The sequence below is a fragment of the Pezoporus flaviventris genome, unplaced genomic scaffold (assembly GCF_033815535.1).
Source record: "Pezoporus flaviventris isolate CSIRO_AGI_PZ_B2104156 unplaced genomic scaffold, CSIRO_AGI_Pfla_v1 ptg000063l, whole genome shotgun sequence".
In the NCBI taxonomy this organism is placed as follows: Eukaryota; Metazoa; Chordata; class Aves; order Psittaciformes; family Psittacidae; genus Pezoporus; species Pezoporus flaviventris.
This window is the reverse complement of record NW_026892611.1, coordinates 2,366,191-2,386,947: the sequence shown is the minus strand read 5'-3', so window position 1 is coordinate 2,386,947 and position 20,757 is coordinate 2,366,191. Positions and strand designations below refer to the sequence as shown.

General features: G+C 52.6%; 2 protein-coding genes across 3 annotated transcripts; both read right to left on the bottom strand.

The window, feature by feature from the left end:
- Window positions 1-865: 865 nt before the first annotated feature.
- On the bottom strand, window positions 866-8,578 carry SERPINF2 (serpin family F member 2). 2 transcript variants are annotated; one of them, XM_061470031.1, is made up of 9 exons: window positions 8,403-8,578; window positions 7,297-7,360; window positions 6,596-6,658; window positions 5,202-5,613; window positions 4,774-4,917; window positions 4,413-4,616; window positions 3,477-3,619; window positions 2,656-2,860; window positions 866-1,937 (listed from the first exon to the last, which is right to left on the bottom strand). In XM_061470031.1, exons 2-9 carry the CDS (start codon window positions 7,354-7,356, stop codon window positions 1,612-1,614), a joined length of 1,557 nt encoding a protein of 518 aa, XP_061326015.1. In that variant the 5' UTR covers window positions 7,357-7,360; window positions 8,403-8,578; the 3' UTR covers window positions 866-1,611. The 2 variants fall into 2 exon arrangements, with proteins under 2 accessions (XP_061326015.1, XP_061326016.1); XM_061470032.1 differs by lacking the exon at window positions 8,403-8,578 and adding an exon at window positions 7,816-7,914.
- Window positions 8,579-9,431: 853 nt separating this feature from the next.
- Window positions 9,432-20,697, bottom strand: WDR81 (WD repeat domain 81). The gene is made up of 10 exons (XM_061470005.1): window positions 16,974-20,697; window positions 16,632-16,739; window positions 16,322-16,512; window positions 14,374-14,564; window positions 13,960-14,125; window positions 13,645-13,798; window positions 12,743-13,441; window positions 12,435-12,580; window positions 12,084-12,263; window positions 9,432-11,180 (listed from the first exon to the last, which is right to left on the bottom strand). The coding sequence occupies exons 1-10, from the start codon at window positions 20,521-20,523 to the stop codon at window positions 10,854-10,856; spliced, it is 5,712 nt and encodes a 1,903-aa protein (XP_061325989.1). The 5' UTR covers window positions 20,524-20,697; the 3' UTR covers window positions 9,432-10,853.
- Between the last annotated feature and the right edge of the window lie 60 nt (window positions 20,698-20,757).

Sequence of the window (20,757 nt, the reverse complement as noted above, 5' to 3'; positions counted from 1 at the left end):
CATTCTGCTCCTTCCTTTGAGGGAAGGCAGACTTCCCGAGTGAGGAAAACACTGCCAGGAGGATGGCCCTTGTGCTCTCTGACTGCTGTGTCTCAAAACCAGAGCACCATCCCTTCTACCCAGAAGCTGAGAGAGTTTGGAAGCAGAATCTACTACGGATAGCAGTTGTTTTGCACAGAAATAGCAGCATGGCAGGCTATGGTGAGTTAGATTAATATTTTTAAGTGCTAGGATGGGTTGGTTGGATAGAGGGTTCCCAAGATTCTTTCATGGGAGCTTATTTCTGCTACCTCAGAACAAGGACCCAGGGAGCTGTGCCCAGAAGTGAAGCTGTAACAGGACATTGCCTTTTGCCAGAAACAGGGCAAAATCTGTGACATTCAGCTACAGGCATCAAAATCTGCTCCTCCTTCCTCTGGAAGCTGTCCCAGCCATCCATAGCATCATGTTGTATCCCATTAGAGGAACAAATTACAGATAGTAGATGTCAGATCAGCAGCTTTGAACCTCCTAATAGACACCAGCAATAGTCGGGTTTTGCCTAAGAGAAAGGTTAAGGACTGTCACATCCCTGCTTATCACTGCACTGCTGCTCACAGACAGAATACTGTCCTGCCCCTGTGCCACTGAGCTCATTCCTAATGCAAGGAATTCTGCCCATTTCACAAAGCCATCTCTGACAGTGAGTGTTCCCTGCATACCCTGCAGTGAGATGCCTGAAGCTTCTTGGTCTCAGTCCTTGGACAGTCTTTATGGATGAGCCATTTCACCTTACAGACCCTGTTTTCCTCCCACTCTTTGCAGTTATCCAAGTTGTGTGCCTTTTTCTCTGTTGGGTCTTTCAATGTAACACCTTAAGCAAGTATATTCTGCTTTACTCTTTATTATTCTGCCAACATAAAAATTACTAAAAAACACTATAAAATATGTCTTTCAAAATCTAGCATTACCCAAGAACCTAGAGTTTCCCAGGAAAAGGGCTGCCAATAAGGATCCAAAGGGGTTCCCCCACTGCAGGCCCTCCCCCATCAGATCCCAATAGCCAAGGAGTAGGAAAAGGGAATCTTTGAGAAGAGCTTGTGCCTGGAAATGGCTGTGACACATCCTAGAGGAGACAACTGGTTCCTGGTCCAGGGGATCTAGAGGTCGCTTCTAGGTGGTTACAGATAGTTTTCAGAGGAACACTTGGAAGTAGACATGTTCCCAGGAACTGTGGAAGCAAGAGCCATATTAATATCTCTGGCTGTTGTCCAGGCTGCCAGATGCTAATGGTGATTCCAGGCTACAGGGGACTCTGGTAAGAGCTTAATAAAGACTCTAAATAAGAGTCTGGGGACAAGGAAGTCTCCCTTCGAGGACTAAGAGCCCTGGAAGGGAAATCCAGGCAGAACAAGCTTTTCAAGGTTCAACAGAGAGGAACCCCAGCCTGGAGAAGCTCATCAAGGCTGGAATGGGCTATCCCAGGACTGGTCTTTAGGGATCTGTAAAGGAAGACAGCAAGGGATTGCCTCCTGAGGCCTCAGAAGGAGGTCTCCAAGGACAGAAGGCCGCTATTAGCTGGTCCAAAGGGTCAGGTAGCAGTCCCAGAACACTTAAGGCTCTGATCCTCTCTTATTTGGGCATGGGGTACTCATTGGCATCCTTTGCTTCATATGAGTCCTGTGGCTCTTTGAGCTGGGGAGCAGCATTGGGGTTTGGGTTCTGCACACTGCCTATGAAGAGTGGGATGCCTGTTTCATCTTCAAAGATAATGAAGACAAAGGGACGGTCGAGGCTGAAGGCAGAGACTGAGCGTGACATAGCAACACTGGTGGCAGCAGATGCTTCCACCCCGTCTTCTTTAAGCTCCAGGGTAGACTGATGCTGTATACTGGATACAAAGAGAGGCTTCTCTGTGATCTTCTGGAGGTTTGGGCTTGTGAACAGTTCCTGGAGGCCTACAGAGAAATGAGACCAAGTTAACCTCAGTAAACCCAGTTGGTGTCACCAGCTCTGTCCAAAGGAGGCAGTTCCCTCATCTGTATTGTCCACCATGGGCTGGAGAACTGGCAGGAAACAGAAACAAGAGCTGCAAGCCAGCCAGCCCTTCTCTATATGAAGAGCTGAGGGTGCCAAAACCAGAACGGTAGTGTGAGAACTTAAAGTCATCCTTTAAAAGCAGCAAGGCTGAAGGTTCTTTCTTGCTTGGCTGGGAACATTTTTAGAGGTATTTTTTAAGCAATTCTGCAAAACAAAGTGAATTCTTGATTAATTCTCATTTGGAAATGCAGGTCATGGTGTTCTGTTTCAGTAAGTGTGATCTGCATTCTCTCTAGTGTCCTGGACACTATGTTAAATGACCAAGTAAGAGATAAAGGTTGACATGCAGGAGGATGTTGGTCTTGGCTACAAACAGGGGAATAGGAAGAACTTGTAAAGATTGGGAGGAACTGTGAATGCTGCTTCCTCTATAGTATCATCTTGTTGGAGCCAAACATTTGGTGCTAGGCAAGCAAAGAGTAAGGAGGAGGAAAGGAATAAGGGATGGAAGAGTTTGGATGTTATCTGGAGCAAGCTGTGAGGCACAGCTTTAGAAACAAGAATGGTAGGGTTTGGTGTCAGCGAACAGATGCCATATAGAGTGATCAGCTTCACTTATTCCATGCAAATCCTTACCCATTTGACTGAGAACCCTGTTGAGTTCCAGGTGGTGATCCAATTTTATTTTGGGGATCTTCACTGCAGTGGGTACCTCTGTGGGGAAAAGCCTGCATAGTTGTCCAAAAGGGAATTTCTCCAGCACATGGGAGGTATTCCAAGTATACTGGTTTGGTACAATGACCACAAAACTCATGTTACTCTTAAAGGGAAACTTGGCCACCTGGAAATAAAACCAACCAGAATCAGGGAAGAGAAAAGCAAGTCCAGAAAGTTATGCTTTTAATACAGCCTTTTTCCAATTGGTCTACAGAACCAGTCTAGCTATGGGATGAGAACAGCCTGTTGGGAAGCAGGAATCTGGACAAAGTTTGTTGGAATAACAGCATTAGGCTGTAGTATTTAGCCACTGATTGGTAGAGATTGAACGCATGGTAGAGTGGAAGCCCACATGCACAAACACTGTACCCACTCTGGCAGTAGCTGTGTTCTGAAGGGCTCCAACAGAACATTGTCTGAGGGAATTCCTTTCCATATATCCCATATTTCCTCATTTATCTTTAATTTTTTAAACTCCATTAATTCCCACTTACTGGGGATATCTATCTATCTATCTATCTATCTATCTATCTATCTATCTATCTATCTATCTATCTTTTTGCTATAGACTGAGAGCGAAGGCTCAACGTTCTTGCTAGGGCAAAGGATGCTTATTAAGCTTTTGTGTATTATGCCTGTTAAGAGACATTTGGGGGGTTGGGAGAGAATATTTGCAGTCAGTAAAATATCATAGGAAGAGGTAATTCCAATCCAAACTTGTGCTCCTAATGGGGGTCTACCTGAAGGTCGTGGGACTCCAGTGTAAACCAGCTCAGGGAGTACTTCTGGGCTTTCATCATCTCAACTGGGACCACAAACTCATTGTCAAGGTGGAATACATCTGGGCCAGTGAAGCTGGGATCAAACTTACTCCTCCAGAACCCTGCAAAACCAGAAGTTTAGAAATCAACAGTTAAATTTGGGTAGGAAAACAGAAACTGCCCCTCTGACACCCCTCCTATCATAACTTCTTCAACAAGGCAGATTAGTGACCAGGAAAGTAGAAATACAGTGAAGAGGGCTGTGAAATACAGTACCAGGGCTGGAAAAGCCCTAACAGCAGGAAGCTCTTATCTTCCAGAGAGGGACTGTGGACTAACACAAAGAACAGGGATTAATCCTCATGCCTCAGTGTGGGAGATTACTGAAGGCTGTGAAGATAAAGTAAAGGATGTTTGTGCTTTGAAAAATGGAGAGCCTTTGTACTGTGCAGGGTGAAACAGTGTTCCAAGACCAAGCTCAAAGATTCACAGATTTACACTGGAAGCAAGTGCTTGGTCTGTGTTTCAATGCAGAAGCCTCAGGGAATTAAAAGAGGAAGATGTGCCTGACCACTGTGCTGCCTCTGAGCTCTGTGGTTGCTGTGTAGTGAGTTGCGTTTGATGTGACTGAGATGAGCAGGGATGTGCTGCTGTCTGGGATCCTGAATAAGGAGGCAAAAATACAGGTTTCACCTCCTGCATTCTGGCTCTGCTGTCAGGTAGCATTTTTAGCACATGGGAAGCAGTTGGGAATCATTGCTGTAAAGAAATCCAAGCAAGAGGAACAGCAGATGAACAAGAACAGAACAAGCAGATTGCCTAGCAGGAAGCAATGAAAGGAGATGCCGTTCAGCTACAGTGCTTGCAGGAAACTGGTACATTTCTAACTACTGCTCTTGGAAAGTAAGGCCTCACCGTGGAAATGGATGGCATTGAGCAAGAGCATCACTATGTTTTCAGGGAGCTGCTGTAGGAAGGTGGGTATTTGCCCATGAGTTGCTTCCTTTACCCACTTATTTATGGCTGTGAGGTCATCTTTATTGATCCCAGAAAGAGTCATGGGCTTTGCTCCATAGAATTTCTCTGAATCCTCCAGGAACTTGTCTTTCACCTCAAATCCTGGAGGAAGGGAAGAATTCCACATAAAGTTACCAGCCAGTAGTGTGACACCCCCCCAGGAGGATTGCTTAGGGATGATTCCCAGTATGCCAGCGTGCTTCCGTCACTCTCTGTCAAGCAGAGGTTTATCCCATGCCAGTAGGATCCCTCCTCTCACCTTTCTGCAGGTACAGACGGGATGCAAGGCTGAGGGTGGATTCCGTGAGCCTCCTCCGAAGGGTGCCCAACATGTGGTGGACACAGGGCACCGACTGCAGATGCATCACCTCCAGCAAGTGCTTCTCTGTCTGATTTGCTGCTCCTAAAAAGCAAAGTCAGATTCCTGTTAGGTCATGCCCATGTAGTGGAAAACAGGGATCTAGCTTCCCACTGCTAGGAACAGCCAGTGCCTTACAAATGAGGCTGGAGAAACCTAAGCATAGGAGCCTCAGCAGGGCCACAGAGGGCAGCTTCTATAGTAATTGTGCCTAATTAAAGCCGCAGGAGTAAGATGAAGTGGAAGGTGCTGTATTTAATCATGGCATTCGACACAGTGGTTCCTAGGAGGGGGTACAGGAAACGGTGCTTTTGTAGCTAACAAGTTACCCAGTGCCAAGTGAGACAAGGCGAGGGCGATGCTGAGGGGTGACAGGATCACATTGGTCCTGTTGGACTCCAGCTGGACTTCTCTCAAGAGATCGATGCTGAATCTCATCAAGCCATCTGCTAGCCTCTGGCTCTTCTTCCAAGTCATCTCACAGCTTTTATCTTCACTCTGTCCTTCTTCTGAAGAAGAGGCAATCTCCCCAGATGGTTGCTGTTCATAACAGCCCACAGCCCCAGCTATGGATTCATCTGTGTTCCAGTCATTCTTCGTGCCTGGCGAGTTGGTGGTGAAAGGTAACATGGATCCATCAGTATCCTGGAAGGTGTCATAGGCAAAGTCTGCCAGGTCTGTGTTCAACACCCCCCCTGCTCCCAGCAGAGCAGACTGTTCAACTCCAGCGTGTTTCACATCCTAGGGAGAAACAAGGAGGATAGGGCTGGGAAAACAGGAGCAGGGCAATACCATCCCTCATGGGCTTCACTGCACACTAAATGGGTCCAGAAAACTCCAGCTCCTCTGCTCTGGTGGTGTATTCACTTCAGTTTGCCTTTTAACCTGAAGGTTAAAAGCACCTCAATGAGTTTGGGACACAGAAGGTTTTGTATCCTGTGAGAATGGGCAAGTGAGGGTCTTGCAGTGGTTCTCTGCTTGGTCCCAGGGCCTGCCCCAGGTAAATGAGCCCAGAGGCATGGGTTGAGGGCAAGAACCATGACCTGCTCAGCACATGTCCTTTGCCTTCCCCTTTCATAGATCCATCATCCTCAACCTTGATTTCACCTCCTCCTCTCACACATTTTAGCACTCGGCATCGGTCAGTACCTCTACTGCTGTCACAGCCTGGATCCATTCTGGCTCAAATCCTCCTCCGGGCATCTGCCTTGTCTGTTCTGTTCCATCCCATCCCTCTTCTCTCCGAACTTCCTCATTTTACATCTTTCTGAGCTGTAGCCTACAGCACTGCCACCACTGTCCTCACATTGGCATGGTCTGAAACACATGTTTTTCCCCCTCAGATCTCTCTGTTCCCACACACATCCGATAACATTCCTCTACTGCGCTGTCAGAGCCAGGCTGGATGGGTAGCACCAGCTCCAGGTCTTTCTCCCTGTCACCCTCATAGCTAGTTGTTTTCCTCATCTTCCCTTATCAATCAGAACTTAAACAACCCACTCGCCAGTCCCTGTACATTCCAGCTACTGATTACCCCATATGCTTGCAGCATAAAGGAGCACAGCACTGGCAGCAGCAGGGAGGGAAGCCAGCAGATAGATGGACTTTCTCATTGCACTGGCACTGTTAGATTGCACTGCCTGAGCCCTTCCTATCTCAGGGAAACCATTGCAAATAGCACAGTGGAACTTCAGTCCCCTTGCTGGAACCAGTCGTTGCTTACCTTCAGGTCCCCATCCTTGTCTAAGAAGAGACGCTTTTGCTCAATGGCTTGTACTGAAGAAAACTGTAGGGGAAGGGAAAATACACAACAAAGAAACAAAGTCATGTGCTACAATTCCTCAAGACTCCCATTCCTAACACATCCCCATGGGGCCGGGTCAGAGGCTGGCACCAGTGCAGTTGCAGCTTCAGGATGCAGACCCTGATGCAGTGGGATCCACTGTGCAGAAGTGGAAGTGAGCAGGAGCAGGGAGAGGCTGCAAATAGTGGATTTGTTTGGAAAGAGACCAGGCCAGAAGGGTACAAACTCCTGTATCCCTTGGAGAGTGAGCAGTGCAGTTTTGCAATCTCAGATCTGACAGGGATCCAGATTGAAAACGGGGGTGAAAAGAAAGCTGCTACTAAACAGCCTCCTGTTAACTCCTGAAGGTCATGGACACTAAATACAGTCGAAGCCAAGTTTCCAAAGAGCTTCTACCGAAATCCACTTGAATAATGAGAACACCCACACCTATTTTAGCTGGGAAAAAGAAGATCAGAAACCTGCCTGCTCTAGGGCTCGGGCTAACCCCATAGCAGAGAAGCAGCGTCCTCCATCAGTGTGCTTCCAGAAGCATCAGTCGGTATTTGCCCCATGGGCTGGTGCAGAAGACCCACTTTGCTCCCCTTGCTGGCCAGAGCCCCCCCAGCATCACAACTTACCCTTAGGTGACTGTGCAGAGCAGATAGGCAGAGCAGCCACGGACCCCAGAGGAGCACCATGTTTCTGGAACAGAAGGACCAGCTGAGAGAGGAGCTCTTTCCAGCTGCCTGGCAGCAGCAAGCTGAGCCTATCTGGGTCTACAGGGAGAAAACGATCAACCTGGCCAAACAGGTTGGCTCAGGAGCCTGCAGAAAGCAACAGGGAGCTGCACAATGCTGCAAAGAAACAACACAGGGCTCCTGGGTCCAATGCCAAGGCAGGGAAATCGGAGAGGAACAGGGACCCGCACGGCAGCAGAGCTGTAACCACAGGCAGGCTCCTCCATGACACTCTCCTGCTTGGATCCTGCATTTCTGACCCCATTGCCCTCATTCCTCTGGATTGCAAATGGTGTTTTCCTAATCAGACCTGCACACACTGTGCCTTTGGAAGAGGATGAGAGCCTCTGCTCCCTTCCCCATGCAAACCATGGAGGTATGGGCACAGCATCCTTGGCTCTTGGGAGAAGGGTTACTAACCTGCTTCAGTGGGGCTGTGGGCACTCAGCAGGTGCTGTCTGGGAGAGACTTTGCACATAGAAATTGCAATGGCAGAGCAGTTTCTGAGCAATATGTCCTGGAATAGAGAGTCCTCCCCTTCCCAGCATTCGCCTTCCCCCTTGGCTGGCAAATCACAGCCTCTCCTAACCCTGTGCTTCGCTTCCAGTATGGGATACAGAGAGCAGGGCTTCCAGGGCTATGGATAAACGACACTTCTCCCTTTCCAACCTAAATAACAGATCTTCTTGACATAAAGCCTCCATCCCAAAGAGCAGCTCTCAACACAGCTGCCAGACACTTTATTCCTAGGGCTGCTTCCCCTTCTCTGAGCTTTCACCCAAAACTACTGCTCTGTGACCCGAATTTCCAAGTGGAAGGAGCAGAACTTGAGGTCATTCCATTCCTCATTCCAAATCCTGCAGCTCTATAATAACCCTGAATGCCCCTTTCCTCCCTGGTCCATCCTTTATCACTCTACCCAGTTCACCCCTCTCTCCCAGAGAAACACTATGGCTCACTGGAGAAGCCCCTATTTACTATCAAATCCAGGTTCATTTGCCCCTTACCTGAGGTTGTCCAGGTTGGAGCTGGCACCTGCCTTAGCGTGGCTGATGGCTCTGTGTGGGGGAGCTTGTCCAGCTCATCCCTCCTCCCCACCACAGCGACCTTCGGCACCAGCCCCTGTTTGAGGCAAATATTGACCCACAGCATCCGGTTAAACATTGGTTTGGGGGAATAGGAGTGGATTTGTGGTGCCTTTGGAGGTGGGAGATACTTTGGGCTGCTCAAGACAGTGTTCACACAGAGTTTACCAGCTCCAAACTCCCTGCAGCAGAACTAACACGTGAATTCGGTTGTCTCTAGCAGTGACTCCACTTTCCATATACTCCCTGTGCTGGGAATATACTCTTTTATTAGTGAAAAGGTAGGGCTTTGTATTTATTGCCATAGGGCACTCTGATTTTGGAAGTCACTTTGCAGAACCCTGTCTCTGTATCGCAGCTGCTGCTGCTGCTGCACCAGTTTCAGCAGATGGCTGATGCCCAAGGCCCTGTGGCCATGTACCAGAGCAGGAGGCGGTGATGCTCAGGATGAGCTGAGCCAAGAGCAGCTGGTACCTCCCCTGGGGCACAGCACCAGGGCTCCACAGCACACACATGGAGGAAAAGCCTTGGGAATGGGCAGAGCTCCAGTGGATATGCGGGAGCCACGGTGACCCTTCCCAGCTCTGCCCATGTCCTCAGTGTGAGAGCAGTCACTAAGGAGTAGTAAGGAACACTATGGGATTGCAGCAGCTTTTGATTCCTAAACACCCCAGACACCGGGAAGGAGGCAGGTTTGAGCTCTGCTACCAGAAACTACTTTGGGATACGCTGCTGCAACTTAGGGAGCTACTTCCCCTTGGAAAGCAGATCCAAGTCCCTGTGCAGCAAGGTCCTACCTCACATCCAGGGCATCCTCACAGCATCCCTCCTCCAGCTCACCCAGGAACACAGGAGGTGCCTGAACACACAGTTGGAGCTTTGGCTGCCAAAGCAGGAGACCCTGTCCCACAGCTGGGCCCCTCCAGCACAGAGCTGCCCCACACACTCACCTCTGCATCTCTTTCAAAGAGTTTATTAGAAGTAAGTATTTACATCTATTGCAAATGGTTAATAGGCAACACGGGACTGAGAGCTCCCCTTGGGTAGGGAAGGACAGCAAGGGCCAACCGCTCACCTCCCCACCCTGCCTGGAAGCAGAAGGCAGCCTTCCCAACAGCAAGTTCCTGACACGAACCAGCAGCTGGATGAAAGCCCTTTCTCCTCCCGGGACAACCCACAGCAGGCTCCTCCTCTGCCCAAGGTAAGAGCTTCCCACTCCCTAATACTGGCTCTGATTAGGCTGAAGGATGGATGGGAAAAGGGCTGCAACAGAAGTGAGGCAACTGCTCCTACAGCTGGGTCAAAGAACATTCCCCTTGCTTTTGGAGTGGAAACAGAGGGTGCTGGTCTCAAAGGGAAGGTCAGAATGAGACCATGCTGGATCCTGCCTCCTGGTTTTCACGCTGTAAGGGCACTAGGGAACAGAGCACCTTTCTGCTGTCCTCTCTTCCCAGGAGTCTGACCAGCACAAAGGAGAACCCCTGCCAGTCTGTGGCACACAGGGCATTCCTCACCCCTCACACAACCACGGGATGCAGCACTTCTGGGGCAGGAACCAACAAAGAGGCCATCCCTACCCTACGGCTCCAGAAGGCAAAATCCTCATGGAAGCATGTAGTTGTGGCCTCCCTAGAGGATCATGTTCCCATTCCAACCCATCCCTCTGCAGCAGCCCATTCCTAAATGAAACGGCAAAGCAGATGGGGTTTGTGCCTTGGCTGATTTCCATTCCAGTCCTTGCCCTGGAGCCAGTAAGGCAGCAGAAGGGCTCTTGTTAACCTCTCCTCCTCCCATACAGGCTCCGACTCAGCTGGCAGAACCTAAAGTTAACAGAGTGCATGTCTGGGCTTCACAGGCACAGACCACAGGAGGAGGAGATGCCCAGCACCACACAGCCCTGAAGGCAGCAGTTCCCAGGCCCAGCTTATGCTATCCTAATAGGAGTGTTCAGTGGTTCAGGAGTGGAAGTGAAGGGTAAGTGCAGATGGCAGTAGCTATACTGTTGTATTCTAGTCAAGGGGCACCTCTTACCCCTTCTTAAAGGGAGGGGGAAAACTGTGGTCCATATTACTCTGGAGGGCAACTCACAGTCCCCTGGGGATCAGGCACACATGGTATGGAAAGCTCCAGGCCTCTCTGCAGGGTGACAGTGACCTACAACGCCCAGTATCTCTCCCAGCAGCAGTGGAGGTTTCTCAGTTATGGCTTTTTTTCTTTGTAGAGATAAGAGGTTAGAGATGCTTCACCACTAACAGCACACCTCCCCCTGCATGCTCTGCTCACACACATCTCACTGCCTCCTCCATAAGGAACACCGCTGGCTTTTCAGCTCTGCCCCCAGCACCGTGGGACAAGCTCGCAGGCTGGGGACAGCTATGCCAGGAGGCGGATGATGCCGTTGTCCGAGCCCAGCAGGAGGTGGCATTTCGTGGGCAGCACTGCCAGGCTGGTCAGGGTACCCCGAAAGTTCTCGGAGCTCAGCTTGGTCGTGCTGATGGGCAGCGCTGAGGACTCCAGCATGGAGTAGACACCGATCTTGTTGGCCACAGTGCCCGTGACAACCTCGTTGCCATAGAGGTCAAATGCGTGGATGGGTTCAGATGCAGATTTGTAGTGGTGCAAAGGCTTCTGCTCCAGCTCCTTCCACACAGTCAGGGAATGATCCGAGGAGGAGCTGATGAGCACGTTGCCCTCTGCAGCCTGCAGAACGGGAAAGGCCAGTGAACCAAGTGGTGCAATAAAAGCTCCCAACCTATATCACAGTCTGTATCTCAACCTGCAAAGGAGGTTAGCTGCCAGTAATCCGACAGTCACAGTGTAATCCCTTGGGAAAGTCCCAGACATTTCCAAGCAACTGATGGTACAGAGCAGTATTAACAAAGCATCCAGGTGGATGCTGCAAGCTACAGGACTCTCTGGTAGCTGGCAACCTCCTCTAGTGCTATCCTCCAGAGACAGGCTGCGCCTCTTAACAACACTGTGGTACCCAACACAACTAATTCATCATCTGTATAGAGATTATGGTACAGTCTCTCCCTCTCCATTAAACCTGCCAAATGATTTTCCTTCTCAGGAAAAGGAATTAGGAGGCTGTCTCACAGCAGAGCACGCTGCTGAGGGCAGGAGAAGCCTGGAGCTGCTTATTAGCTAGTGAGAGGGTAAACAACCCACACTGCTGAACTTTATTTAACCTGTGCTTGGGTCGAGGACACTGGAGCCCCAGCCCTGCTCCCTGAGGGTGGGTAAATATGGACAAGAGTTATTCATTAGAGTGACACTCTCCCAGGGGAGCTGAGAGCCCTGCGGAGAAAGCAATGCATCTGCTTCTTCACAGGAGATGGGGCTCCTCTCTGTCCCTGCTGCAGACACCTGGGAGGGCTGATCTCTGTTCAGCACAGGCTGGAACAAGAGTAAGCTGCTCACAGCACTAAATACAGGGGAGAAGAGCTTAAGCAGCCTCCTAGGGACACAGCACTGATGGAGGAACACCCAGAGGCTGGAGCAGACCAGCCCTGCCAAGTAGCGCATGCCAAGAGGATGCTCCACACAACCTCAGTGAGGATCAATGAGGACCACAGAGCAGCCCCTGATGGCAGCTCTCACCTTGATCTGCAGGATGTCCCCTTCATGGGCAGGCCAGCCCCGCATGATGAGTCCTGTCCTGGTGTCCAGCAGCACGATGAAGCCAGAGGAGAATCCAGCCATAACGCTGCGCCCATTGGGACTGACAGCCAAGCAGCGGATGAGCCCAGCGCTCACCCCGCTGGCCAGGCGAAACTCGTGCTGCAAGAGAAAGTCCAGCTACTGGGGGACAAAACCAAGGGGAATCAAGCATTTAGGGGACAAGAGACCCTGGGATCATGGAACCATTACAAATGGCTTTGGGCTAGGCGTGATCCCATCATGAAGCACACGGATGGAGGAGGGTGGATCGCAGAGCGCTGGATTCCTTACCTGTAATCCCGGCTTCCTGTGATCGATGAACCGCAGCACGGAGTCTGCGCTGGCCACAGAGATGCTGTGGTAGGGAGGTGGCATGGTGGTCACAGCCGTGATGGGGACTTTGTTGTCCAATTCATCAAAAGTCCGGAGAAGTTTCCCTGTGGAAACACGACAGAGACATTGTGGCAGCAGATGGAGGGAGAATGTTAAACAGCAATTCTCCAGTTCAGCACAGGAACCATCAATTCTCAGTCTAGCCCCTCTGCCTTTAAGGTTTGGACCAGTTCACTCCAACCAACCCTCCCCTTTTCCCCTCTTACCCGTGAACTGGTCCCAGATGTGCACGGTCCCATCGCAGCTCACCACGTGCTGTGATGTTTCCAGCTGGCTCACGTAGAAAACAGACTTCTTGTGCTCAGCGTACGTGAACCGTGGTGGCACCTCACTGGTGCCATCCCCATAGTTGTACAGGGGCCATAGGCGGACGGTTTTGTCCTTGCTGCCACTAAGGAAGAAGTCCTCACTGCTGAGCGGTGCCACGCACTTGATGGCCCCCGAATGCCCTGAGAAACTCTGCAGCTTGATCTGGTGGAAGTGGAAACGAGGGTCGTGTTGGTTCACCCCAATCTCATACTGCCAGTAGGCCAGCCAGTTCCCACACAGCATGTGGGTGCTGCGTGGAAGGTCGTGCTTCAGGGTGTTCTCCTCGCTGGATAAGGTGGGGATGAAGCCATCAGTGCCAGCACTGAGGTGAAGTAAGCCCAGACCCTCGCGCTGCGTGTCCACAGGGACCTGGATGCGGTTCCCCACCAGCACGCTCCCAAAGGTACCGGAGTGAGTGTCCTCGTGGGGGCTAGAGAAGGGCTCAGTTCCTCGTGTATCTTGGTCTAAGCCCACCACGCTGGGTGCTTGCTCCAGGCTGACGACCTGCAGGCTCTTGGGGTTCACGTTCTCCAGGTAGAGGCTGGCCAGCTTCTCAACCAGCGCGTGGTTGGGCACAACCGTGCGGATAACATCACCTGAACGGGGAGAACGTGGCTTCAAGGGAAGGAAAATCCCCACCATCACCCAGCACCACCAACAGCAGAACAAGAGCCAGCACAGGGCTGTGAACACAGCGTCCCCCCACAAGCCAGCCACATGCTGCTCCCAGCTAAAGCAGCCTGAAGTGGGCTCCCAAACCAAGCAGCACAGATCCCAGGAGATGGTGGCCAAGCCGTACCTAGCAAGCAAGAGAAAGGGATGTAGGTGATGTAGGCCATCTCAGGGTTAAACACCTTCTGTAACTCCATCAGCACGGCTGGATCCAGCAGCTTCCCATCCAAAAGGGGCACCTCCATCACTGGCACCTCACAGCTGCTCAGTGACTCCGTCCTCTGGACAAGAGAAGATAGCCAAGACCAGATGTTCTCACCACGTAATTACACAAGCCCAATTACATGCTGCTGACACCAGTAGTGGTGCATGCAGGTATTCCCACCACATTCCTTCATCTGGGTACAGGGGGATGACTGAGGACCTCTCCCACATCACTGACCTGGTCCTGCAGCTCCTGCAGCAGCGAGAAGGCCTCAAAGAAGTTCCTCACCGTGTCACTCAAATGCTGCTGCACCATCTCCTGCCCAATCCGCAGGCAGATCAGGGCAATCAGGCTGATGGTCTTAACACACAGGACAATACGGGCCTGGGCACCACTGGGGAAACTGGAGAGGACATCCATTACCAGCCTGCCCTTCCATATCCCTTTTGACCCTTCTCTACTCCATGCTTCCTGCCCTGTCTGTGTTATCAGAAGGTCTTGAGCAGCACAAGCTCTGTGTGCATGCAAGGCGCACACATCAGGGCAGGAGCAGCCCCACCACCCCAGGAGCACAAAGACCCTCACAGAACCATCTCCACATCCCTGGTTTTGAGTTGTGCCAACCCACGCTGAAGGCACAACAGCACTCACCCGATGGCTGCTGATGTGAGGAAGCCCAGCACTGGGAGCAGCACCTCCTGGCTGATCTTGGGGAGAATGTCCATCAGTGTGGTGTCCGAGAGACACACCACGATCTTCTGTGTCAGTGTCACAGCAGCCAACAGCCCGGCCTCCTTCCGACTGTTCAGCCGGCCACCACCGGAGCCACCGCCGGGGGCAACCTGCAAACGGAGTCATTGAGGGCCAGGGACACCACTTCTCCACCCAGGATCACCCGAGCTCAGCCTCAAAAGGAAGAGGAACCTGAGCACTGAGTCTCAGCATCAAGGGATGAGCCTGAAAGCTGACACATGGATGTCAGCGCAAGAGATGAGCCTAAAGAGAATGGGGCACAACATTCCCGAGGTCATGGGTATCCTCTGGAGAGCATCTCCCTGCAGGATGCTCTCACAGATGGGAAACTCAGAGGGCAAAGAGACAACCCCAGACCATCACTAGCCTGGGTATTGTTTGCCACTATATGAAGAGGAGAAACCTACATCATACGTACAACTTAGAGAATCAGCATCTTCACCCCACGTCACATTGAGCCTGGGTGCCCAGACTGCAGAGGAACAGCCCTTGCGTGAAATATCCAAGCACAAATCGTGCTGCTAACATCTAGAAATGCATCTGCTGATCATTTCATGAGGCAGAAGAGCACATCCTGGCTTTGCTGACACCACACTGATGCTGACTACAGCAATGCCAGAGAGTTAACAGCATCAGCAGGAACACGAAGAGGTTTCTTTCTGGATTGTCCTAGTTCCTAACTCCCAGACAAATCAAACACCCAAGAACAGAGAGAGCCAACAACAAAACCCACAAGCACATCCCAGTTTCCACTCTGTTTCTTGTACACCTGCCATCTTCCAGCTCATCACAGAGGCTCTTCCTCTCCCAAAATACCCACTCTGCCAAATCCTGCAAGAAGGATTCGTATCCTATTCGTGACCCTTACGCTTCATTGCTTTAATATCAGGTTGCCAAATGCTGTCCACAGGGGTATTAATCCCACCAGTGCCCCCAAGGAATGAGTCCAGTAAAGCAAAGCAGCACAGCTGGAGCTGTGATTGCAACTGGGTGGAGAATGATTTTGCTGAAAAATGGGATTTCTGCCCCTGAAAAATCTCCCTTTTAACACTGGAAAAACTGACAATGCCTTTTGTTTCCTTTAAATGAGCAGCTGTGGCCCCTTTCCTCTATGTTTAAATGATCAGCTTTCTGTTAAAACAAGGATCCATAACCAAAGTGCTCAGAACCACTAAAAAGGAAGCAGTGTGACAAATAACCCTGTTAAAAACGTTCAAACCTGGGGAGGTTTTGATGACAAATGGTGGGTTTTCACCCAGCTGCACTACACCCATTTTCTCCTTGCTGTCAGCTCTGAAATTCAAGCTGAAAAGCCTTGCCAGTATTTCTTATCCAGTTGAAACCCCTCCTTTAGCCTCTCATCCCCTATCTACCCATACAGACCTTCAAAGCACTCGCTCCAGCAATCCCTCAGCAGCCCAAGCTGCTCCTGCAGCCCGTTATCACCATCCCACCCTGGTGCCAGCTCTGTTGGTAGGAACACTCGCCCAGTAAAGCAAAAGGAAACCTTTCTCTCTGGTTTCACACATGCCAGTGTGATAGGGAAAGCCTCCCAGGGATGCAATGGGGAAGGAGGGGCTGCAGCAGCCCCGTGTAGATCCGTGGCTTGCTGAAAAGCTTCACTGGAATGAATGTGCCTCTTCCAGCTGCATCAGCACAGCCCTTCTCATCCAACACATCCAGATCTGCTCAGCCCATGCTGCCCAAGGTGAAGCTTAACCAAGCACAAGTATATACGCAGGAGGCTCCTGATGAAGCTGGATGATCTTCTGTGCATCCCCTCTTTGTGCCCAGATACAGCTCCCACCCCAACACATGTGAGAAGAGGAAGAAGGACATTACTAACCAGGTAGCTGATGTAGGGCAGGTACTGATAGGTGAGGACAGGCTCTCCATACAGGTATGCCACGTGCAGGAGACAGGCCAGCACTGGCTTGGACACTTGATCTCCCAGCACTGGCCTCTTCTGATAGATATTTCCTGTGCTCAGGGGACTGTTCTCATCGCTGCTTGGTACAAACTGCTGCCTGGTAGGGCCTGCCCAGAGACAACACCATGAGCTGAAGCAGCAGGATACCCCCAAGCCACCACCAAGGCACCCAGGAGGCTGGTTTGGGGCACAGCCCACCCCAGGGCTCCAAAGGAGCAGATATTACCAACGTAGCAGGACGTGAGCAGGCGGAGCAGGTTCCTGGCGATGAAGCGGGACGTGACGGTAGGGCCCAGCTTGGCTGAGAGCCACCTCACCATCTTACAGGCTGTGTCTGCAAAACACAAACAGCCCCAAGGACAGAGCTATCGCTGGGCTGCTGCCCAGACCCTGCCTGCTCTGCAGGCAGCTCCCCAGCTCTCAGAGCCACACACTTCAGTGCAGACCTTGCCTTTTATTACGCTAGTGTCACATCGCTGGCCCCATATACCCCAGCACCTTGACCCACTTCTTCCCCTTCTCCCACTCCCTGCTCTACAGGAAAGGCTCAACCCCAGCAGGGTCTTACCCAGGAGTATTGTCTGCTCTTTGTCATCAGAGTGATCCGGCAGCTCCTCTCCCTCTGCATCCTCTGGCTCGCTGCTGTCATCAGCCAGGGTGACATCCACAGAGGCACCGGCATCCACAGCCACCGTCAGCTCTGCATCAACTGCAGAGTCATCCTGCTCCTCTTCATCGCGCTCCTCTTCCTCCTCCTCCGACTCCTCGCTCTGTTTCAGGTCCTGGCTGCTGTCCACTGACTTCAAGCTGCTCTTGTCCTTCTGGGAATCCCCATCCGCAGGCCTGTCCTCTCCCAGGGACACCTCACTGGCACTGCTCTTGTCACTCAGCCGCCCAAGGCTGAGCGATTCCTGCTCCTGAGGCTGCAGGGACTCCCCTACATAGAGACCACTCTGGAAGTCCTCGCTCTCAGGCAGGTAGGCTTGGTCATGGAAGCTGACACCAGAGGTGTAGTCGAGGAGGTCGAGCGCAGCCGAGCTGTGCTCCACGTCCATTTTGATCTCCTCCCCAAACACACACGACACCGGGCTTTCCCCTCCACTTTCATCATCTTCAGCTGCACCGAGGAGGGATTTGCTCTCCTCCCGTGAGCCCTCGATGCCGACGAGAACCTGCAGGATGTGTGGGAGCAGGTTGAGGAGGAAGGGCTGCAGCCCCAGGCGCACGATCAGCTGGGCCACAAAGCAGTCTGTGTAGAGGTAGAACCTGCCGTGGCGATAGCAAGGGCTTTCGTACGCTCCGATCAGTGGCTTGAGCAAGTATTTATTGGCATTCTTTGGGCCGAGGGATTTAGCTATGGGTTCAAAGAGGTACCACGCTGCGTAGACAGCGGTGTTCTCCTCGGACATCAGTGACAATATGAAGGGCAGGAGGATCTCCAAGCCTTCAGGAGTGATTTCAGGAAGGATCCCTTCCAGCTGCTGCCACAGCTGGAAAACAAGCTCCCGGCCTTGGCCTTCATCCTCTATCTTCTTCGCCTGGTAGGTGAAAATGAACCTGTGCAGGGCTGGGAAGTACGTGGGGAAGGGGACAATAGAGCTGAAGGGACTGAGGAGCTGCGTGGGACAGGGCGGAGGGAGGCCCTGGGAGATGGGTTTGTATTCAAACAACTGCACCGTGCCCTTGCCCAGCCTGCTCTTCAGCAGCTTCTCCACCGGCACGCTCAGCTGCAGCAGGACATGCAGCACGTGCTGCAGCGGGGCCGGGATCTCCTTGGGGTAATAGCGACACAGGTTACGCACCAACAGGAACCGCTCCAACAGGGATGCATCCGGCTTTGAAGGACGAATCCTGGGTGCAAATACAATCTCAGCTACCAGGATGCCCAAAGCTTGCATATCCCTCTGGAAGAGGTCCGAGATACCCAGGGGGGGCTCTTCCCATGGCTGCTCCATCAGCTGCATCTCACTGCTTAAGCCTTTGACCAAGAAATTGTCCAATTTCTCCAGTTCTTCCAGGGCCTGGAGCGGATTGAAGCCTTCGGGAAGCGTGATCTTCATGTCAGCCTGATCCACAGCACCCGCCTTGCTCCGACGGAGAGGTCGGACCCCTGAGGTTTTGCCTTCGGTGGCATAAGCAGGGAGGGTGGAGGGCTGTGCTGGTGGCACTGCGGCGCAGGGCTGATCAGCAGCTCTACTGGTAGCAGGAATTGAATCCAAAGCTTCAGTACCTTGCTCTAAATCATCCTCACCAGCTATGGATTTCTCCCCAGACCAGCTGGTTTCACTGGGAGTAGCCTCCAGGACCAGCCCGTTGACTGCATCCGTCACTTGGAGATCCTCCATAAACACAGCCTCACGGATGTTCTGGACAAGAGGCCGGGCGATGGCTGGAGCTTCAGCTGGTGTATAGGCAGGTCCCACCATGCGCCTGGGATGTGGCTGGTCAAAGAGCTGCACGACCCCGTACGTGGTCAGATGCGTGTGGTTGTCTACTAGGTGGAGGCAGACGTTCTTCTCCTTGACAGCATCCTTCCCCAGCAGCTTGTACCCGAAAGTGAGGTCAATCCAATGGTGGAGGTCCTGAGACACCTCCCTGCTCTCCAACAGCATGCGGTGGACTTCAATGAACTCCTCATAGGAGCTGCACCAAGAGGGCACGTCCAGGTCGGGCATATCCGGATGGATGGATCGGAAGATGGAAGGGTCAGTATAAAACTCTGGGATGCACTCATCCGGTGTCCAGCTCTGCATGCGCTCCATGCTGGCTGGATACTCGTTGGGCTCCCACTGGGACCTCACGTGGCAGCACAGCACTGCCTTGGGTGTCCTCCGAGCCGTGTACACATAGTAGGTGATATCCGAAAGGACATCGGAGATGTGATGGGGGACATGGAGCTGCTCCCCACTTGAGCCACCAGCAACAAACGCCTGCTTGGTCATCTCATAGGTGAAGTCCAGCTGCTTGTCCCCCTTGTTGAGGCGGAACTTGGATTTCCGGAGGTCCCTGAACTTCCCGTTTTTGGTAGTGAAGTCCACAACCCATGGAAGAACCGGGTGATAATTGGGGTCTCCCATTCTCCTTCCAGCCAAGCTGTTCAGACGCATAAGGTAGTCAAAGTTGCTGACCTGCCCGTGCACCCACTGCAACACCAGGTCTCTGAGGTCCTTCTGGCAGGCAGCGCACCTCGCCTCCTGCCCTCGCACACCAGCACTGCTTTGCTCACTCATTCCTTCCAGACCAGCTTCCACATTCACTTCCTCCTTCTCCGGTTGCTCGTACTCCCTGAAGTTCACCCGGAGCCGGCTGCACAGCTTCTCATCCACAGCCACATCCCGCAGGGAAAAGGCCCCACAAGCCAGACCCGCTTGGTGACAAGCCTTCATGGCCTGCAGCACGTGGAAGAGGAGGAAGAGGATTTTAGCGTGGCTGTTGGTGAGCTTGGCCGGGCTGAAAGTCACGATATCATGCAAACAGTACTGCACGTAGGGGTAGATGACGTACACCATATCGGCCGACTCGAGCAGAGCTTCAGCCTGCAGCACGTTGGGACAAGCCTTGGTGGCCACCAGGCTCTCCTTGGCCGGAGAAGCGGCGTGTGCAGCCTTGCCCACCTGCAGCACGGGGCAGCCATAAACCTTGTGCAGGGCCGCCCGCAGCGCGCCCAGCGCCGGCACGGTGTGCGGTGCCTCGGCGTGCCGGTACGGCCGCACGTAGCGGCGGTGGGCCCGGCCCCACAGGTTGCGGTAGTTCTGCGAGGCCACGCTCTGCATGAAGCCGTGCAGGGTCTCCGTGCCGCAGCCGCCGCCGCGCTGCTCCGAGCCGGGGGGCTGCACCCGCAGCGGGTACAGCAGCCGCTCCTTCCGCAGCCCATGGATCTCGACCCGGGTCCAGCCCGCAGGCAGCTTCTGCACGGAATGCTGCAGGAATGTCCTCACCTCCACCTCGCTCAGCCCCTCCGGGCGCGGGCACAGCCCGGGAAGCACTCGGCGTTCCTTGAGGCTCGCCAGCCATTTGAGCGGGACAAAGGCGGTAACGTGGGTCCTGTCGGGAGCAGCAGCCAGCTGCCGGCGGTCGATGTTCAGGTCCTTCTCCACACTCCGGAGGAAGCCATCCATGCTGGATGGAGGAAGGAGTGAGAGGAGGAGCGCGGCGCTGGCCTTGGCCTCCCCAGCTCCTGCAGAGCCGGCGGCACGCGGTGAGTCTCACTTCCCCATTGCCACCTGGGGGAAAAATAGAGCTGGTTTTAGGAACTTGGTTAAAAGATACTGGGTTGGGGGTAGGGGTTGAGAAGGGACCAGCGCTGGCTTGAGGGGGACTTCTGCAGCCATAGAGGGGGACATAGTGACACC